This window comes from Corella eumyota, chromosome 3 (assembly GCF_963082875.1).
Source record: "Corella eumyota chromosome 3, kaCorEumy4.1, whole genome shotgun sequence".
NCBI classification, from domain to species: domain Eukaryota; kingdom Metazoa; phylum Chordata; class Ascidiacea; order Phlebobranchia; family Corellidae; genus Corella; species Corella eumyota.
In genome coordinates, this window is record NC_137492.1 from 3,724,018 (window position 1) to 3,741,104 (window position 17,087).

At 28.6% G+C, this 17,087-nt stretch overlaps 3 protein-coding genes across 4 annotated transcripts; 2 read left to right on the forward strand and 1 right to left on the reverse strand.

Annotated features, from left to right (window-relative positions):
- Positions 1 to 430: 430 nt before the first annotated feature.
- Positions 431 to 10,680, reverse strand: LOC145746307 (dual specificity protein phosphatase CDC14A-like). Of its 2 annotated transcripts, XM_082564564.1 has the most exons (14): positions 10,374 to 10,680; positions 10,175 to 10,265; positions 9,955 to 10,030; positions 9,193 to 9,285; positions 8,939 to 9,018; positions 8,069 to 8,286; positions 7,795 to 7,901; positions 6,205 to 6,328; positions 5,373 to 5,511; positions 4,477 to 4,696; positions 2,868 to 2,980; positions 2,517 to 2,738; positions 2,039 to 2,309; positions 431 to 1,458 (listed from the first exon to the last, which is right to left on the reverse strand). In XM_082564564.1, exons 1-14 carry the CDS (start codon positions 10,558 to 10,560, stop codon positions 1,450 to 1,452), a joined length of 1,950 nt encoding a protein of 649 aa, XP_082420690.1. In that variant the 5' UTR covers positions 10,561 to 10,680; the 3' UTR covers positions 431 to 1,449. The 2 variants fall into 2 exon arrangements, with proteins under 2 accessions (XP_082420690.1, XP_082420691.1); XM_082564565.1 differs by lacking the exon at positions 2,039 to 2,309 and having other exon boundaries at positions 433 to 1,458.
- Positions 10,681 to 11,623: 943 nt separating this feature from the next.
- Positions 11,624 to 13,999, forward strand: LOC145745245 (large ribosomal subunit protein eL37A-like). The gene is made up of 4 exons (XM_082563257.1): positions 11,624 to 11,677; positions 12,703 to 12,817; positions 13,443 to 13,527; positions 13,888 to 13,999. Exons 1-4 carry the CDS (start codon positions 11,675 to 11,677, stop codon positions 13,949 to 13,951), a joined length of 267 nt encoding a protein of 88 aa, XP_082419383.1. The 5' UTR covers positions 11,624 to 11,674; the 3' UTR covers positions 13,952 to 13,999.
- A 980-nt stretch (positions 14,000 to 14,979) lies between these two features.
- LOC145744948 (splicing factor Cactin-like) lies at positions 14,980 to 17,010 on the forward strand. The gene has a single exon (XM_082562923.1). The coding sequence runs from the start codon at positions 15,014 to 15,016 to the stop codon at positions 16,934 to 16,936; it is 1,923 nt and encodes a 640-aa protein (XP_082419049.1). The 5' UTR covers positions 14,980 to 15,013; the 3' UTR covers positions 16,937 to 17,010.
- Positions 17,011 to 17,087: the final 77 nt, after the last annotated feature.

Below are 17,087 nucleotides of genomic sequence, written 5' to 3' on the forward strand. Positions count from 1 at the left end.
ATAATGCTGCTGGCTAAAAGCAATAAAACTAGAAAATACTTCACTCCTTGCTTAAAACGCAATCTGCTTAAAGAGAAAGCATTTGTATGAAACTTAAAAACTATGTTTTAGGCTGAATTCTGAATGTAATATTATAGCCTATAACCATTATTTACTATGGATTTGCTTACTTGTCAACTGAGTATTGATAAAATGTCATAGATTTTCATTTTAATCAGGATATTTATACGTTTTGTTTTAAATCAGAATATATTTTTTCTTAAATTTGAATAATAATTGAGTTTTACTAACTACATATTGTCAAATTGATAATCACATCTATCTATTACGTTGACTAGGGTTGGAAAACAGAAAAAATGAACAAAAATGAAAAAATTAATACAATCTAGCGGAAAAAAAGTTTGGTCCATATAAAAATTAACAGAAATTTAAAGTTATTATTGGCAGTAATATTTAACAAGCCAAAAAAATATTAATTTTATTCCTACAATGGTTTTATTATTAATTGAAATGTATTTTTTATGGGTTTACAATTAAATAACTTTTGGTCTTTACTTTAAGATGACACTCTAAAATACAAAATGGAATTACAAAAATATATAGCGAAAAAAATAAAACAAATCTTTGTGAACATACAAAAAAATGCAACAAACATTATTTAAAAAATGCTCCCAATTATTGGGTAAACATATACCAAAGTATTAAAACAAAAACATTAATTTTCAATCAAAAATTATAATATCTTAAGGTAAAAAGGGGTACTTATAAAAAAGTGCACCTTTTTAGGAGCATCAAAAAATAAAAGCATTTAAAATAATAAGAATATCAAAAAAAAGAAAACGAATTTGGCAAATTAGGCCATTTCTTAATTACTAATATACAGAAGAAATAGGCTATAATAAATGTAAGGCACTTAAATTTATAAAATGTACCAGTTATAAAAAATTACACCGACAAAAAATTAAAAGCACAACAGTAGTATTATCAACAGTAAAAATCTAAAAAATATATCGTTGACAATTTAAAGCCAGTTTAAAAGACTTATTTGATCACTTAAGCATTGGCAGGGCTTATTTATATAAAGCGCCTAGTGTCAAAGCCTATGTGCTTTTAGAAATTAGAAAAATTTTAATCTCTTTTGTGCGAAGACGTAAATCCACAGTTAGGAACATAAGTCTATCGACAGCATAAACTATTCAAAATGTGCAGAAAATCACAAAATAGAATAAAAACTTCATGATTAGACCCGAAAATTGACTAATAAACAGTGTTGAATTTCAACCATTCTTTTTCGAAATCTCTGATAAGTTTAGTGCAGTCTTGAGTTAGTGGTATTTGCAAACAGTGTGTGCAGATTAAAGTGGTTGACATACTAAGGAGTCAATTGTAGTTAAAACTAACTACTAGGTGTACAGTTTTGCACTAGCGCGGGTGCTGTAAGACCTTGGACTAGACCGACTGTTTAAAAACAAAGAAAAAGTTAATATTACTAAAAAGTTTGAAAAGTGGTCTAAAAATGTAAATCTAAGTTAAAATTAATGGTTTTATATAAAGTACAGTTATGTTATCTTAAGTTATAGTTATTCTGTTATGAAAATTGGTTAAGTTTTCAAACATAAACATGCTGGTAAAGTCAGAAATTATGTTTTAACATGCAATTTAACAACAACTATGTTGTTAATATAACATTACAAATGCCAAGGTAAAAAAAAATTTCCGTTGGTATCATTGCAATCACAAATTATAAAAAAATGTAAATAACCAAAACCTAAAAATAAGGCTTACAAATAGCTAAACTAAAATATTATTACTAAAGGCAACTAAATTTAATTTCTAAATTCTACTTGATTAAAATATTCTACAAGGAACGAAAATATTAAAATACGAAAAAATAAAAAAGATTTTACACATGGTTCTAGAAATTATTAACTGATGTTATATTTGATTAGCTGCTGTTATCAAATTGTTGCTTCATTAGTTAAAATCTAAGCCAAAAAATAATAAACTTTTAATATAAAAACATTTGGACAGAACTTACAGGTTGAGATCGAGAAAGATATTTGACCTGCGAGCCATGCAAACTAAGGTCATGACTTGGTTGTGACTTGCTTCGAAACCGAGAGTCACCACTCCTGTTCGTGGCATACCGGGACTCGGAAAAGTCCGTCTGTTTTTTGGAGTAGGAGTTGTGATTCTCGGAGGGGTGATGAGTCTTACTCCTAAGGGAGTAGGATCCATGGGATGTGCGCAGGTGATCCCGGGATGTGTCTATCTTCTCTTCATCTAGAAGACTGCTCAATGCTGGATAACTAATGAAGCAACAATAACTAACATGTACATAGGTAACTCGGCAATTTTTAGGGGCTTTAAATAAATAAAAATGGCAAAACTTTAAATTAAGAGTTTACCTATGTACATGTTTATATCATGCTTCACTCTTTCCAAGCCATGCACTTATTTACTATTTAGTTTTAACCATGCTATATACCATGCAAAATAATGCAAATTCAGCTTACTTTTTAGCATTTAAGCTAGCACTTGATGATCTAGTTTTACTTCGGGTTACTGCCCGTGCCGAAAACTTGGATTTAAGGGGTGATGTCACTGAGTTGGAGTCAATTAGGGAGTCGTAAGTGGGTGAGGTGTAACCCCCGGTCCCGTAAGCCCCAGCTGAATGTCTAACAGGACGTGAGGCGGGTTGTGAGGGTGAACGGGGGTGCATTCTAACATCATCAACCCTGTTAAAAGACAAAGTTAGGGTCTACAATAAATAATATTTTAAAAAAAAATAGAATAAATAACTTAAAATTTAAAATATAGGTTTTTACTTTAAAAAATTCTGTTTTAAAAAAGTTGGTGCTACTTACTTGACGTTGCCTGTAGTAGCAGACCTAGGGTGTCTTCTTGCCTTTGCAGCTCTCAATCTATCCCCTTGTGATAATGCAGCACCAGATCTACTCCTAGTTGTTATTCCATACTCCTGTGTGTTAAAAACGAGTTTAGATTTCCAAGAAAAAATGTATTAAAATATATGCAAAATATAATTTTTAAATGTTGAAAACTCGTAGTAATTTTAAGTTATTAGATTTTAAAAAAAATATTCACAATACTGATAATGCAATATTGAACGAAATATAATTAAAAAAATGTATAATCCTATTTTTAAGAATATTGAATATTTAGAAAACACATAAAAAAAAAGAAAATGAATTTATGCTGCAATCAATATTATGTATTTGAACAAGATTTCAAGAAAAACATGACTTTAGTTTTGTTTAATAAAGGGCAAAATAATTGATTTACTAAATGTCAACAATCATTTATTTAAAAAACCTAAATTTAAAAAAAGCCAAGCTAATTAATTTAAATTTTGCACAATACAAAAATAAAAAGGATTTAAAAAAAATTCGTTATAAATTATTAAATAAAACAAGTTCGAAAACACTGAACTCTAAATGACATCAAAATCACCTTTTATTAAAAAAATTTATGTAAAAATTTAAATTATTTTATTTCAGTTAAAATCCGATTTTAGGACTTGTAAATTTAAAGTACAACTTGACCCACTTACAACCTAACAACAACAAAAAGTCCTCAATCTCAAGTGAAAAGTTATTTATCGATTAAAGTTAAACAATCAAAAAAACCCTAAACAAAAATGTTTCTAATTAGAAACAATTTTAAATACCCAACAACTAATGTAAAATATATATATCTCAATGTGTTTAAAATAAGAATATCTTTATACTAAATAGTATATAAAATAAAGCGGATTTTGTTTAAATATTATCTAAATCAATTAAATAAATGCAATTTATTTATTATAGATTAAATTTAAAATATAACAATCTTGTGGTCAATTATCAGGCAATTATATTAATCAAATGTAAAACTCAAAAGCAACCAGATTTGGGTTGAAGTAGAAAATGTTATGTTTCGCCGTTAGGTCGTTTTCAAGAATAAAATAAAAAAATAAACATTTTTACCTCAATATAAGCAAAAATATATAAAATAGACAATAAGCAACTAGAGACCAGATCGGAGTAAAAAATCCTATGTTTAGGATGTGAAGTCATTTTAAGGGTAACAAAGTAAATAAAAAAATTTTTGAGATAAGGAATAAATGTACATAAAAAATAAACCTTTTTTTTGTATATATCTTTATCCTCGATGTGGGAAAGTCGAATGCGCGACTTAAACATAAAGTAACATTAGTTACTCTGACCCAGTCTCGAGTTGCCTGTGGCAGTTTGGGATATTATAGATTATAATTGCCCGATAAATATGCTGCTGATTAAGTGCTGGCTCAGCAGGAGTTCATACCGTTTATAGCGCCTTACTCAAGGGCGCTACAGCATAAGAGCAGTGGGGATTGAACCCACGACCTCATGTGTGGTGTAGCAAGTGTTCTTACCACTACACCAGTCTGCCGGTGAGGGTAAATGATAAAGATATATAAAAAATGAACCTTTTTACCTTAGATTTGTCCACAATAGAAAATATTGTATCACTCTTCTCATCTCCATTTGATTCAGTATAACTCAAATCATCTCGGTTGTTGTTGTTGTTTCGATCTCGGATCGAGATGTCGTCAATCTCTGAAGTCACCTTTCTCATTGATAAACGGTTACGAGCCTTGTTTTGGCTCAGCTCAGCACGGTAGATGTCGCCTTGAACCCACATGCTGTGCTGTTTGCTGTTGACAAAAAAAAATTCATTTATTTTAAAAACGAGAAATAATTGGCCAAAGTGTAATAAAATTTATTAAATTGATTTATATTTAATCAAGCTTAGCAACAATAAATATGTCCAATTTATAGGCCTACAACATATATAAAACTGCCGTTTGTAGTGCGCAGGTAAATTATCAGCATCTATAAGGTAAAAGTTGTTACCATATTTAACAGTAAAAATCTCGACCAAAAGGGCGCTATTGACTAGTTTGATTTAAAAAAACATATTCATCAAGATTTACAAAAATTACTACATTTTTTATATTTTAAAATGTAAAACAACAATGTTAGTATGAAAAAAATTTGGCCCAATAAAAGAGTATTAATGTTTTAAAGACTACATTGCTAGGCATTTGAGTTTAAATCGTATGAAAAGCCCAATATACTCAAACAAACAGGATTTTATATTGCTTGTAAAACATTTATTTGAGTGGTTATTGGTGATCAAACAACAATATAATAAAACTGAGCATTGTAAATATTAGACTTATGCCTACTACATTTCGTCAGTTGACGTTTAAATTTTTTGAAAAAAAAACAATTTAAAAAAAAAATTTTAAAAATTCAACAATTTAAAAAATAACAAAAATTTAAAAAAAATTTGTTTAACAATTTTCTGTTAAAGCTAAGTTAACTTACTCTTCTAGGAAATGCTGTTGTGGTCCAATAATAGAACCAGGTCTAGCAATTCTGATCCAAGCAATACACTCAGCAGCACTAAACCTGTAATGCTTCATCATGTAACATGCTATCAGGGTACCAGTACGACCTAACCCGGCTAAAAAATTTAAAATTTTTATTAATATCTGAAAGAAACAAAAAATTTCTGATAAAAAAATCAACAAATTTTTTTCCGAAAGCTATCTAAAAAAATAAAAACTTCTTAAAATATTTATTTCAATTTAAAAAAATTCGAAAATGTGTTGTTTTTGTTGCCTATTAATTCTATTAATTATTTATATTTTTTTACTTTGTCAAGAAAAGTGTTAATAATTTAAAGGTTATTAAGAAAGGTCAAACGAATTCATTGTCTGCTAATCTGTCTTAAAATCCTGACAATTAAATTTGTTGTAAGTGATCAGGATTAAGCCTAAATATGCCAAATTGAACTTTAAGAATAAAAGTTCACCCAAAAAACATTGCACGTCATAGTGTGACAAATAAATTATGTGGCAAGTTTTGTTTAAATCTTTGGTAGGGGTTAATGGGGTTAAAAAGTAATTTAAGGGTTGTTAGATGGGGAAAATTGTCTAGGTAAAACTCGACTGGGGTAAATTTAAAATTCATCAAGTGGATTTTGTAAAGAGTTATAGAAGGTAAGGGTTATTGTGAAGGGTAAGGGGTTGTTGTGGAAGGGCAAATGGAAATGGGGTAAAAAGGGTTGTTGTGAAAAAGCAGTTGTTATAAAGAAACTGTCAATTTAAAGATTTTTCTTACGAGTTTTTTTTTATAAAAATATCATTTATTTTACCTTTGCAGTGCACAGCGATCCCCCCATCTGTACTTTCACAGATATCCAAAAATCTTTTAAGGATGGCATCAGAAGGAGTACTTCCATCCACAAAGAAAAGATCATGGTGATCGAACCCTGCATCCTAAAGTAAAAATATATTCAAAAAGTTAAAATTTTGCAAAACTATACAAAAAAGAATTTTTCAAGCATTTATTATAACATTTTTAACTTACACAGTTTTAATAATTGTTTTATAGAAGTACCCATGTATGTTACCAAAAGCTTAGAGTACTAAAAATATTTATATTCAGACTAAACTAAAATCGAAAAAATGAAAAAGGGAGTGTAAAGATTACAATAAATAAAACTACAAATAACTTATTTTAAAACATACAAAATTTTAATAAAATATAAGTACCCTGTCATAGCCAAATCTTTGTTACTCTTTACAAAGCTATTCTTTATGAATAAGATTAATTTAAAACCTTTACACAATAGAAACAATATTAAATACAGTGTTGATATTTAAACATAAAGAACAAAGTATTTCTTTCAGCAATATGTATATGGCCACAAGCACAGCTGGAATAATTCTTTTATTGTTACAATGTCAAATTAATTTTTAGTTTATTACCAACATATTAAATTTTAGGTTGGGGTTATTTGTCAATGTTGTTAATATTGAAACATTTTTTTTTTAATTTGAACAAATAAAAACTAATTTCAAAACCTTTATATTACAAAATTTTTTTACCAGAAATATAAAAGGTATACTTTATTTTTTTAATTATTTTAAATTTTATTGATAAACATATACCTAAATAAATCAAAATTTCACAAACTACAAAACAAATTTTAACCAACAAAAATACTTTAAATATATATACCAATAATTTCTAAATATTTTACAAAAATGTTTAAAATATTTCACAAAAATGTTTAAAATATTTTACAAAAATGTTTAAAATATTTTACAAAAATTAATTAAAATAACATATTTTTATTAGAGCGGCCACCACAACAATACCTCCAACAACAAAACATCAAAATTAAATGTAGCTAAAGTGAGAACTATTTGCTTTACACGTTAAACTAATTCACACTGCTTCCTAAATAAACATTGCCAGAGAGAGAAAACAGTAAGGGAAATATTAACAGTGTTTTTCATCCTGTTATTCGCCTAACTTTACGAGTTTATATATTTATCTTGTCGTTATCATTTAAGTGCATGGAATATTTGTTTTTTAAAGAACGTGACTCATAAAAGGTTTGATAGTAAATTGTTCAAATTTTGTTTGGTTGCTTGTTTTTATAAGGGTATCCAAAAGCAACAAAAACAAATTTTAAAAATTTGAAAATGAGGATTTTTGTGGAGTGATTTATTTACTTGTATGACTCGCATAGCTTTTATTCCAAAACGTTTATTTGACCTGTTTTTTAGTATTTTACAAAATAGTTTAACAATTTTTTGTTAAGAATTACTTTTTTTGTGGTTAAAACAAAGCAATTGTTATCATTTTGTTCCTAATTAAGCTGTTTCCTTTCCTATTTGTTTTCTAGCCTATTTTTAAAACTTATTTTTATCCAATCAGTTGAGCAAATATTTACCTGAAACCTTCTGGAATCGTACATCTTCTTATTTAGTCTCACGATACATGAGATGCCGTGTTTTCTAAAGTAAGGAAAGTAGGCTTCGGGGGCATGCAGTGGATAACCTACGAAATAAATAAATACAAATAAATATCCTAAAAATTTCATTCTTATAAAATAAAAAATTGTTTTTCTTTTAATAAAAATCAGACATTTTGTGGAATAAGAGTAACTTTGCAACAAATAATTTTAAAAATATACTTTTTAACACAATTATAAATTTTTTTTGTACCATTTTCAATTTTGCTACGTGGGTGGGGTCCACTAAATGCAAGAAATTTGCCGGGTAAAATCCAATTAAAATCCCCATTTTCAACCCGCTCATAATGTTCGTACTCATCGGGGTCAAATGTCATGGTATCATAAAACTTGTGGCTCATGCCACGATCTACAGCATGTAAACAGTCAAGGAGAGTTAAGTTGTAGGAACAAGGACCAAATGATGCATCTCTGCAAAAAAAAAAATTAATGTAAAATAAAAATTTATTTAAAAATCAAAAACGAGATTTAAATTTTACAGTGTTGTGTTTTTTTACTCAATTCAAAAGAACATTGCTCAAAATTCCCCACAATTTCTTAGCATTTTTTAAATTTAATTACACATTGTGTATAGAACACATCAAACAGCATGAGGCCAATTTAAGTGTGAGTTTTGTGTGGCTAGTTAAGACCTGACAGTGGTTGACCAATTACGGCATTAAAAATAAAACAACAATAGCACTCAAGCCTCTACACATAAAAACAGTCCAGAAATACGTCATCAAATATAATGTCATTGCTTTTATAATGTTCTTTTGTAGTGAGTTTTCAGTTTTTACAGTCTATTGTTATGCCCCCTATATTTCGTAACAATGGGTTTTAATAAGTACAAACGAACTCGCTATGGCAATAAGAATATGAAACATTTTGCGATTTTAGAACACAAAAAAGTAAACCACATCTTTTATAAGAGAACTGAGTATGTTGGTGTAATAACTTTATGCATGATTTAGCAAAAATTAATAAATCACATTTAAATGGTAAGAAAAATTTACAAATTTCAAAATCAATTATATTATTTATATACAAACTTTTGGATTTAATATTAAAAATGATTACATACCGGTATGGTAAATATGGAGGACTATTTCCAGTTACCAGAGGTCTGTATGCCTCTTCTGGAGACCTTTTAAGATGTAAAATCTACAAACACATAAACAAAAAAAAAATAAAAATTTTGCAGAATTGTTTTAACAAAACTTTAAACATATCTATCTAAAACATTTTTAACCTATAACATAATAAGTTAGATTGCAATTCATACTGATAAACACTTAAATTCTGATACTTATCAAATTAATTAGTTTGTCAATTTACCTGATAAGCTCCAACTAAAAATGCAGCATTTACTCTTTTCCTGGCATCAAATGAAGTATAATGCACAATTTTTTTCTTCGCGAGAGATATTGACTAAAAAAACAAAAACCAAAAAAATTACTTAATATGTACATTGATATTTTTTACAATTAAAAAAATAAAAATTGAGTAATTGAATTATGAACTGTAAATTTAAAAACCCAATTAACTTTAGTTCCTTATTGCCATAAAGCATTTGACCTTTATGTTATATATATTAAATTTTTTTTGTTTTGTTGAGTAGGACAATAAAATAATCATAAAACAGTGTTGGCTAATTGTAGAATAAAACCAATTTTAAAACAAAGGACCATCAAATATTCAGTATGGCCTTCAAGCTGGTGAAATATGCCATGTTATTGTAGCCATAAACCCCAAACAAAAAGACTGTTTGAAATATAGCATCTAATTGAAACCCAATCGTCTTTCTATATTTATTCTATTGTTTAAAATATCAGCCAAACTTTGGGATATAAAATTACATATTATCAATAATACAATGTGCCGGCCCTACTACAAAAGTATGGCGAAATTTAAGAAACTCTGAATACATATTTCTTTCATAAAACATATTTTTAAAATAAATTTTAATTTAATTTTAAAATTTTAATTTGATTTTTAATTTAATTAATTCAAACAAAAACAACATTGTAGTCCATATGTTTTGCATATACCCTTGCAGATATATAATTCTTTATACAATTTATATATTTTTTAACCTACCTTTAATTTTTTATTAACAGTGTGGCAGTATCTATGAACTTGAGCAAGATTTAAAGGACCAAAATCCGCATAGAAACTAAAAAAAAACATTAAAATAAAAATCTGATATTTTACATCAAACTTTAATATCAATCACATATATTAAAAATATTTTTAAACTATAATTAAACAGAACATATTTTAGTCAACTAGAATAATGGTTTTTATATTAAAAAGTTACTTTTCATAAATAAGTTCATCATCAATACAGAAATAATGAGTATGTAAAGTACTTCTTGGTTTAGTCCGAAGCGTTGCAAAGTAAAATTGATCTAATGCAAAAAATAAATTAGTTAATTATGTATATTCATTTAAAACAAAACAAATAAATTTAAAAAAAAAATTTATTACAAAAAAAAATTCACAAATAATTTTTTTACCCTTAATAATCTCAGAAGCACTGATTAAATCGCTGTCATCCGAAAAAGCTGAACGATAATCCTTACGAGCTAACGAGGATTGAATTTGACTTTCCAGGGTATCACGCTTCATTGCTTTTGTCTCATTAGGTTTTTGCGAAGGCTGATTACCAATGTGCATATGCCTCAAAGCAGAAGCCAAATGCATTTGATCAAAGAGCAAAGCACCAGACTGAGCTCTGTTTAGTATGATTCAGTATTTGTTTGAAACAAATTAAACTATGTGACATCAGATTTATATATACCAGTTAATTATAACTTTGCTGTTTCCAACTATAAAATAATAACAAGTTTTTATTTTTAAGTCAATAAGTGCATCATACTTTCTGACTGTTAGTTAGTAACTATTTACTTATTTTACTGTCATTTTTGACTGCATTTACAAATTGTTAGTTATCGTTTTTTTAAAAATAAACCTACAGAACTATTTGCCTATGAGATATTTAGTGCTAAATAATTTTTTGTCTGTCAGTTAATTAAAGCATTAACGTTTTTTTAATAAAATTAGTGTTATTACATACTTTTGTATATAAATATTTGCATTTTCTAATTTGCTAATTACAAAATGATAATAAAAATTTACAAATTTTGTCAGGTAGTTCCGCTATTTGTTACAAATAACCACCTTTAAACTACCGTAAAATTATTTTCTCTGCCTGATAACAATTTCAATATATGTAAAATATTTTAGTTATTGAAAATACTTTCTTAAAAATTGACCATTGATGTCCAATCACACTTCGGCAATAATACGTTTCTACAGCAACTAAGCCGCCTCTCTTAAAAATTTCGACTTAAAACTTTAAAATTTGTATTGTTGGTTTGTTTTATGATGACGCTTGTTTCGCTCTAGTGAGTGGTATTTATTTTACTATTTTCTACTACTACAAATATATTTCGGCTTCAAAATGGCTTTAACATAATAAATTTTTATAAATTTTATTCTGTAATGTTGCTAAGTGCCTGTAAACACAATTAAAAAGTCTACGCCCAATCGTTTAGTAACCATTTAAACGTTGTTATGTAGTAAATTGTACAAAATAAATAGGTTAGTAATAACAATTTTATTAATAAATTTGTAAACAAAAAATAATTGAATAAACCATATCACTAAGTTTGTTCTAATAATAATACAATAAAAACAACAAAATATATTTTACATAAATTTGGAAACACATTAGAATGTATTTTATAAATAACGTGGCAACCCTGCACAGAAATAAACATCCTTTTGGAATAGCCAGCGCTAGTCTAACATCAAAATGGTACATTTTCATAATATTTTATCATGTTTAATCGAAATATCTAAACTAATAACATGTTTAGTAATAAAATAATCACAACTACAAAATATTTTTGCACCAGTTCTTGAATAAAATCAAGAATTTTTGGTATATTTATAGTTATAGATGAGATAAAGAATAACAACGTTACAAAATTATATAAATATATAAGTAATATAGTTATGGTTCGAAATCTTCGATTTCGAAACATATTGTTATTGTCATTATATTTATTATTGTTTTTATTCTTATTTGACAAATTTTGAAAGACGATAACTTTTGTTCTTTAAAACTAAAAGTTCTAAATTTTTAGTATGTTTGTTATTATCCCAACGAATCGCAAACCTCCTATTAACGACATTTAAATGTCACTAATTAATATATTTTATTATTAAAATTTAAAGATTAAATTTGCTGAAATTTTAATATGTTGATGGTATTTTTATTTTGTATGTTGCTATTTAAAATGAAGATTTAACTCTAGCTAAATATCGTTTAATCATTATTTTAGTTTTTTTATAAAATAACGAATCAGTCTGAGTTTAACGCTTGAATAATTTAATAGCGTTCTGGTCGCCGTCAAAAATTGTCCTTTTCGCTGTCCATTAAAGTAAAAAATATTGGTTGAAAATTTAAGTAAAATGTTAAAATATAAGTAAACAATGTGTAAAATTTTCGTTTTAATTGTTTTGTTATTATTATATTTTAATACTTGTTTGATTACTAAAAAATTAAGATCGGTATTTTGCTTTTAAATTTAGTTTACTTTTATATTACAATATCAATGAATGCGTGTTCGCTTGTTAAAATTAGGTTTAAATATAAAAAAGTTCATATTTAAATTTATAATTTAATTAATAAACCTACTAAATAAATTATATTTATAAAAAAAATCAAACAATTTCGAACCATATTTTATTTATCAAATAAATCTAGTTATAATTAGTTTTAACTGTAATACTATTAGGTGATTTAAATGCTAATTCGCTAAATTTCTATTATTATAGACTAAGGGAACATCCAGTTTTGGTAAGCGGCATAATAAGACCCACACATTATGTCGTACCACAGGACGATCGAATTATCATATTCAAAAGAAGAAGTCGGCAAAAATGGGCAAATGTAAGTACAAGGATATTTTTCTTTTTTACTAAAAGGTGAAAATAAGTAGAAAAGCGTATATATATATTTAATATTTGACTCGCTATTTTGCCACTTTGGAAAATAGGGCAGTAGTGTGTAGGCAGAGGATATTTTTTGTTCAAAGAAATGCATGCCTAAAATTAGTGTTATGCACGCCTGGTGTCTAAAAAACTTGCGTAAATATGCAACATACATCATGCGTGCACTCGTAGACCGAAAATTTGAGTGTGGGTGAATTTGAACACTTGGTGGCGCTATTTTTTATGATTGCATGCACAAAATCTTGTCGAAAACTGCCCTACTTTCCAGACTGGCTGTTACGTAAATTTAGGATTGTGTTCTTTTTTTAAAAGGGTTTATTTTTTTAAACACTTGCTTACTGTCCTATCCCCTATAATATAAACCCCTTCAATTTTTCGAATAAGAAAAACTTTTTGACAAATTTATTTGTTGTTTGAGTTATGCAGTTGATCCAAATCATGTTTAACACAAGCTAAATACAATAGTAAATAAGTGATAATTATATTAAAGCTGTAATTTTGAAACTATTTTAAATTTTTATATTCTATGTATTCAAGTATTAAAACGTTTTGTATTTGTTAAGTTAATTGGTCCAGAAAAGCAAAGAGACGTCACACAACTGGAACTGGCAGAATGCGACATTTGAAAGTTGTAAACCGCAAATTTCAGTGAGTTAAATTTACTTCCTATTCGAAATTAATTTTTGCTATTGAAAAGCACTAAGTTTATTTTTTTCTTATTTATACTTGATGTGGGAAGATAAACTTTATGGCATAACTATAGGGTAACATCAGTTACCGAGGTTTAGTCTTAATTTGGCTTTGACAGTTTGGGATATTATTGAATATCATTCCAATAATTTATCAGCTAAATTATATTACGACAAAGTAGAAGTTCGTACGGCCCAAAGGACCTTACTTGAGCATTGCATTTTTAACAGTTTAGCTGATAATTTGTAATGCAAATTTTGTATTATCTTTTAAGTAATAATGTATATTTTGCATGTGATAATATTATTATTTTTACAGCAATGGTTTCAGGGAAGGTACGAAGCCAAAACCAAGACAAAGTAAATCACAAACGAAAGTTTAAATTATTTTGTGCTAAACCTTCAAAGAAATAAAAAAATTACCAAATGTTGTTCTCAATTGATTCGTAGCTAACAGGACTACTTAATGTCTGCAATAAAATAACGGTTTAAATACATTATTGGTTAATGTCTGAAACCATAATATAATCCCCAGGTAAAAATATATAAAGGGACTTGATTAAATAGCAGCCCCTATTTTATTACAAACTCCGTTTTTTAATCGTTAATTACTGCCACATGGGTTAGTAAAAATAATGGTTTTGCATATTAATGCTTTACATTTCCGTAATTAAAAAATGTTGATTAAAACAAGATAGAAATATAATTAGTGTCAAAAATTGCCACAAATATCACCGATTGGGTGCGCAAAATTCTGAAAGTGCGACTATATAACGACCAGAGATTTTTAATGGTAGCATACCAAATAAGTTAAAATATCAGAATAAACAGATAATACTAGATAATAACAGCACCCTTTTGCATTTACGTTGTTAACTGAAAGAATAATCTTAAAAACAAAGTAAAAATAGCAGTATTGTCAAAAATTTCTACAAAAGTCAACGTTTGTGGTTACCATATTACAACCAGTAAGCCTTACCATATTACAACCAGTAATTTTTATTCTCTGTTCGTAATAGCATACCAAATGGCTCAAAAAAAAAAGCAAATATTTTTAAATTATAAAGGCATTCTATCACATATGATTGTTTAATATAATAAAAAATTAGACTGAAAAATGGTAGAACCGAAAATGTAAAATGGAAGATGTTAAAAAGGAAAATGTTGGCATAGGAAGGATTAAAATATTGTTGAAAAGTTATAAGAAACAATTACTTACTACTAAAATGAAACTATAAATATTATTCTATTCTTTGTAGTTAAAAACAAATTTGACAGCTAAAATGGTTAACGTTGGTAATACGGTAAGGCTTTTAAAATCTGTCTTTCCACAAAAAGTCTATTTTAATAAAAAAAGTTAATATGTAAACGTTAAATTTTAATATTAAACTTTGTTTTTTTTACTAGACATTTTTTTTAAAAATTTTATATTTAATAAGTTAGAAATGGGAAATAAAGATAAGAAAAAAAAATCACATAAATCCAAATCAGAAAAAAAGAAGCGAAGTCGACGCAATTCATCAGATGAAGAATCATCCCCTGAACGTGGTTCCAGGTCTAAAAACAGTACGAAAACTGTGGACTTCGAAAGAGAAAAACTAGAAAAAAAGCGACAAAAAGAACTGATGAAAGCATTGGAAACCCCGGAAGAAAAAAGAGCAAGAAGAATAGCCAAAAAGGAACTAAAAGAGCGTAAAAGGAGGGAGAATATGGGTTGGGATAAAGAATATATGGGGTATACTAACACCGACAACCCATTTGGCGACCATCAGCTTTTGGACACTTTTGTATGGCACAAGAAATTAGAAAAACAAGGACTACAGGATCTTGCCGACGGCGAGAAAAAGAAATTTATGCACAGTAAGCAAGAGTCAAACAAACGTGAACTTGAAAAAGTAAAACAACAGAGACATGAGCGCGAAAGAGAGCGACAATTAAGGGATGAAGAAATGGAACTGATGCAGCGCGAACGTGAGGCAGAGCACTTCAAAGCGTGGGAAGATCAAGAAGATAAATTTCACTTGGAGCAAGCCAAATTGAGGTCCAGAATTCGCATTCAAGATGGTAGAGCAAAACCTATTGATTTGTTGGCCAAGTATGCAAGTAGTGCAGAGCAAGGTGCAGAAGATATGTCTGGAGTTGAAATGCATGAACCATACACCTACCTGAACGGTCTTACGCTTGTTGATTTGGAGGACCTGATCGAGGACATTAAGATTTACATGGAGCTGGAACAAGATAAAAACACTGATTTTTGGCGTGACATGACTGTTGTTACAGAAGACGAGTTGCTGACTCTTCGAAAGATTTCTGCAGAGGATGGCCTTTCAACTCGAAATACAATGCGCGAGGGTGTAAACAAAGCAGTCTCAAGTGATGTGTCTTCAATATTTCGCAGTAAGACTCATAATCAACTGTTGATAATGCAGGACATGATTAAAGAGAAATTAGAATCAGGAGATTCAAGTTTAGATGTCGGGTATTGGGAGTCACTTCTTTCACAAATTAAGGCCTTTCTTGCAAAAGCAAGACTCCGTGATCGACATCAACAACTTCTTAAAAGTAAACTGGAAAAACTCAAGATGGAACTCGTCAATGATCAAGATGAAGCTGCAAAGCAGGAGACAAAGATTGAAGATAAACCAAGTACCAGTGCTGTTTCTGATGATGAGACAGAGAAATCTGATGAAGATGAAAAACCTAAGGTCCTCAACGAACAAGATTGGGAAGAAAAGTGCATCCAAGATTATGACGAAGGTTCATACAGTCCAAAACTTCTGAAAGTCAAAAATCTTCCACCGGATGTTGTTATAGTTAATGCAGAAGAAGATCGGCTTACAATAGAAGGAAAGAGAAAACTCTTCCGTAAAACTGGGGACTCTGGTGCACACAATGAGGATGCATTTGTGAAAAAGGCAAAAGAGGGAATGGACACTCAGGAGGAATGTTCATTTTCCGTTGAAGCTCCTATTGCACAGCAAGTGTTCCTTTGGGCAGACAAATATCGTCCAAGAAAGCCTCGCTTTTTCAATCGAGTCCACACAGGGTTTGAATGGAACAAATACAATCAGACTCATTACGATTTTGACAGCCCACCACCAAAGGTGGTACAGGGCTACAAGTTTAATATTTTTTACCCCGATTTAATATCAAGGGACGAACCCCCGACATATTCCATAACCCCTGATCCCAAAAGACCAGATTTTGCTGTTTTGAAATTTTCAGCTGGACCTCCGTACCAAGATCTTGCTTTTAAAATTGTAAACAGAGAATGGGAGTATTCACATAAGCACGGTTTTCGATGTCAATTTATTAACAGTATATTTCAACTATGGTTTCATTTTAAGCGTTATCGTTACAGACGATAAACATTGTTTTAATCTCTTTTTACTTTTTAACTTTACTGCCTTGTTGCTAGTACATCTGTATTACTAAATACAAACCCAAATAAAATAGAACAATTGTGTGTTTACTATATTAAGATTAAGTTGATTTTGCTAATAAATAATGATTTTTTTA

Coding starts and splice junctions, on each gene's coding strand:
- LOC145746307 (XM_082564564.1), bottom strand. CDS start 10,560: ATGCATTTGGCTTCTGCTTTGAGGCATATGCACATTGGTAATCAGCCT. Junction 6,329..7,794: donor ACGATTCCAGAAGGTTTCAG/GTAAATATTTGC, acceptor TTTTTACTTTAG/GATGCAGGGTTCGATCACCA. Junction 2,310..2,516: donor GCTAGCTTAAATGCTAAAAA/GTAAGCTGAATT, acceptor TTGCTTCATTAG/TTATCCAGCATTGAGCAGTC.
- LOC145745245 (XM_082563257.1), top strand. Junction 12,818..13,442: donor GTCGGCAAAAATGGGCAAAT/GTAAGTACAAGG, acceptor GTATTTGTTAAG/TTAATTGGTCCAGAAAAGCA. Junction 13,528..13,887: donor GTTGTAAACCGCAAATTTCA/GTGAGTTAAATT, acceptor TTATTTTTACAG/CAATGGTTTCAGGGAAGGTA.
- LOC145744948 (XM_082562923.1), top strand. CDS start 15,014: ATGGGAAATAAAGATAAGAAAAAAAAATCACATAAATCCAAATCAGAA.